The sequence below is a fragment of the Etheostoma spectabile genome, chromosome 4 (genome assembly GCF_008692095.1).
Source record: "Etheostoma spectabile isolate EspeVRDwgs_2016 chromosome 4, UIUC_Espe_1.0, whole genome shotgun sequence".
Classification (NCBI taxonomy): Eukaryota; Metazoa; Chordata; class Actinopteri; order Perciformes; family Percidae; genus Etheostoma; species Etheostoma spectabile.
In genome coordinates this window covers 557,563-559,672 of record NC_045736.1, presented here as the reverse complement: position 1 = coordinate 559,672, position 2,110 = coordinate 557,563, and the positions used below count along the sequence as shown (strand labels likewise).

Below are 2,110 nucleotides of genomic sequence, written 5' to 3'. Positions count from 1 at the left end.
GTCCAGCATCAGAATGCAAGTTATGAAACCATCTTTGTCTTAATTATTGAACAGCGGCCAATTATGTTTGTTGGTCACAGCCAGCATCAATGAAAAAACACACTGTTCAACTGAATATGAAGGAAAATGGCTTGCAGCCGGCATTAGTTCAATCACACTAAGTCCAAAATAGTTTCTGACTCACCAATCGGTAGATTATTTGTACAAGAAATCCATCTGACGCTCTTTGCTTGTGAAGACGTTGATCACAGCGTTGTAAAACTCGTCTTTAAGGGCCTTCATTTTGCATAGTCTCTGACTCTCAATTGACAGAATGGCAAGGGCTGAAAGACATGCTTGCCCAGTCCGGTTCCAACTGTATGTTTTGATCCGTTTCAGGGTGGAAAATGTGCGCTCCACCGAAGCTGTAGTTGCTGGTATTGTCAAGATCGGTTGCAGCAAATTTGTTGCTTCAGGAACGGTTTCTTCCAAGTCATGTTCTTTTAAAAAGTCAAGAAGCTGTGTCAGTGATTTGCCCCTCAGTTCTTATGAGCCATACAACCCCACAAGATCACTTTTCAACCTGACAAAGTCAAAGTACCTTGCATACTTTGACAGCTTCTCAAGTTTGCTGTCATCAAACTGGTGCAACATCTTTTAAAACCTTTTGCAATCTACCAGTCCAATGAAATCGAGATTGGAAAAGTTATCCACAAACCGGGTCTTCATTTGAACATTGACATTGTCCAGAATGCAGTAGTAGATGCAAGCTCGTTCTGTTTTGTTTGACAACCCATCTTGTGTCTCGTGGTGAACGAGTTCCATCTCACCACATTTTTCCTCAAAGTGTGCATAAAAACGGTCTAAAATCCTGTCTCTTGCTATCCAACACTTTCATTTCATTTCATTCATTCTCACCCAGCACATCCAGCAACTTGATGTAATTGCCCCTATTGCTAGAGCCAGCACTTTCATCATTGCCAAGAAAAGCAAGGTCGCATTTATCAGATCCTTCAATACTTCTCGGTTTTCGGGGATTGCGCTTACAACGTAGCTGGTGTTATGCCGTTAGTTACGCAAAGGTTCAGTAATATCTCAATTTTAATTGGTCCATGTTTGATTTGTAACGGAGATGATTACTGGCATAACACATTTGTGCATGCGCAACATTGGTTTGTCGCTTGAATGGACAGTAAAGGCACAGCTTATTCTACCATTTCTTTCTATTTGATTAAGCGTAATTGCTACATTTGTCATCGTACCGTCTAAATAATTGGAATAACACAGATATAAATCACAATAATAAACGGTAAAAATACAAAAACAAGTTTATTAAATACATTTATTTAATAAACATTTTTATGCTTGCATTTTGGCAGTGTAAGAAGTTCCTAGCTTGCCTACCCTGACTGCATGTCACTGGTGATATAATATATCCTATCATATCCTGATATGATATATCATATTATATATCATATCCTGATATTGTATATCATATCAGGATATGATATATCATATCATATATATCATATTCTGATATGATATATCAGAAAATATATATAAAGGAAATGTTCCCATTCTTGAACTTAAGACTTGTCCTGAAGAGTGACGTTGTGTCTGTCTAAATGAAGCTGATTGAAACCTGATGATTGAGGTGATGATGCAGCCAGGCGTATCCCAGGCAACCAAACACGGTGCCTGTTCTAGATGGATTTTGAATTGAACTGATTAGCTACAGTTGAATGGCACACATTACACACATAAATCACAGACAAATGTTAACACACACACTAACACACACGTACATACACACACAGACACACATAAACACACACATACATACATACACACACACATTAACACACACACACACACTAACACAGACACACACACACATACACTTACACACACACACACACACACACACACACATACATACGGTACACACCAACTAATACAGACACACACGCATACACTGACACACATACACACACATACATACATACTAACTAATACAGACACACACACATACACACACACATACACACATACATACATACATACATAGACACACATACAGAAACATACACATACACACACACACGCGCACACACACACACACACACACACA

At 38.7% G+C, this 2,110-nt stretch overlaps 1 protein-coding gene across 1 annotated transcript in view; it reads left to right on the top strand.

Annotated features, from left to right (window-relative positions):
* lrch1 (leucine-rich repeats and calponin homology (CH) domain containing 1) overlaps positions 1–2,110 on the top strand; it is a gene marked incomplete in the record, with an annotated part of 222,442 nt that overhangs the window by 120,241 nt on the left and 100,091 nt on the right. The window contains 1 exon segment of the mRNA XM_032512767.1: positions 1,584–1,589. Within this exon segment, the coding sequence (XP_032368658.1) occupies positions 1,584–1,589 (6 nt within the window).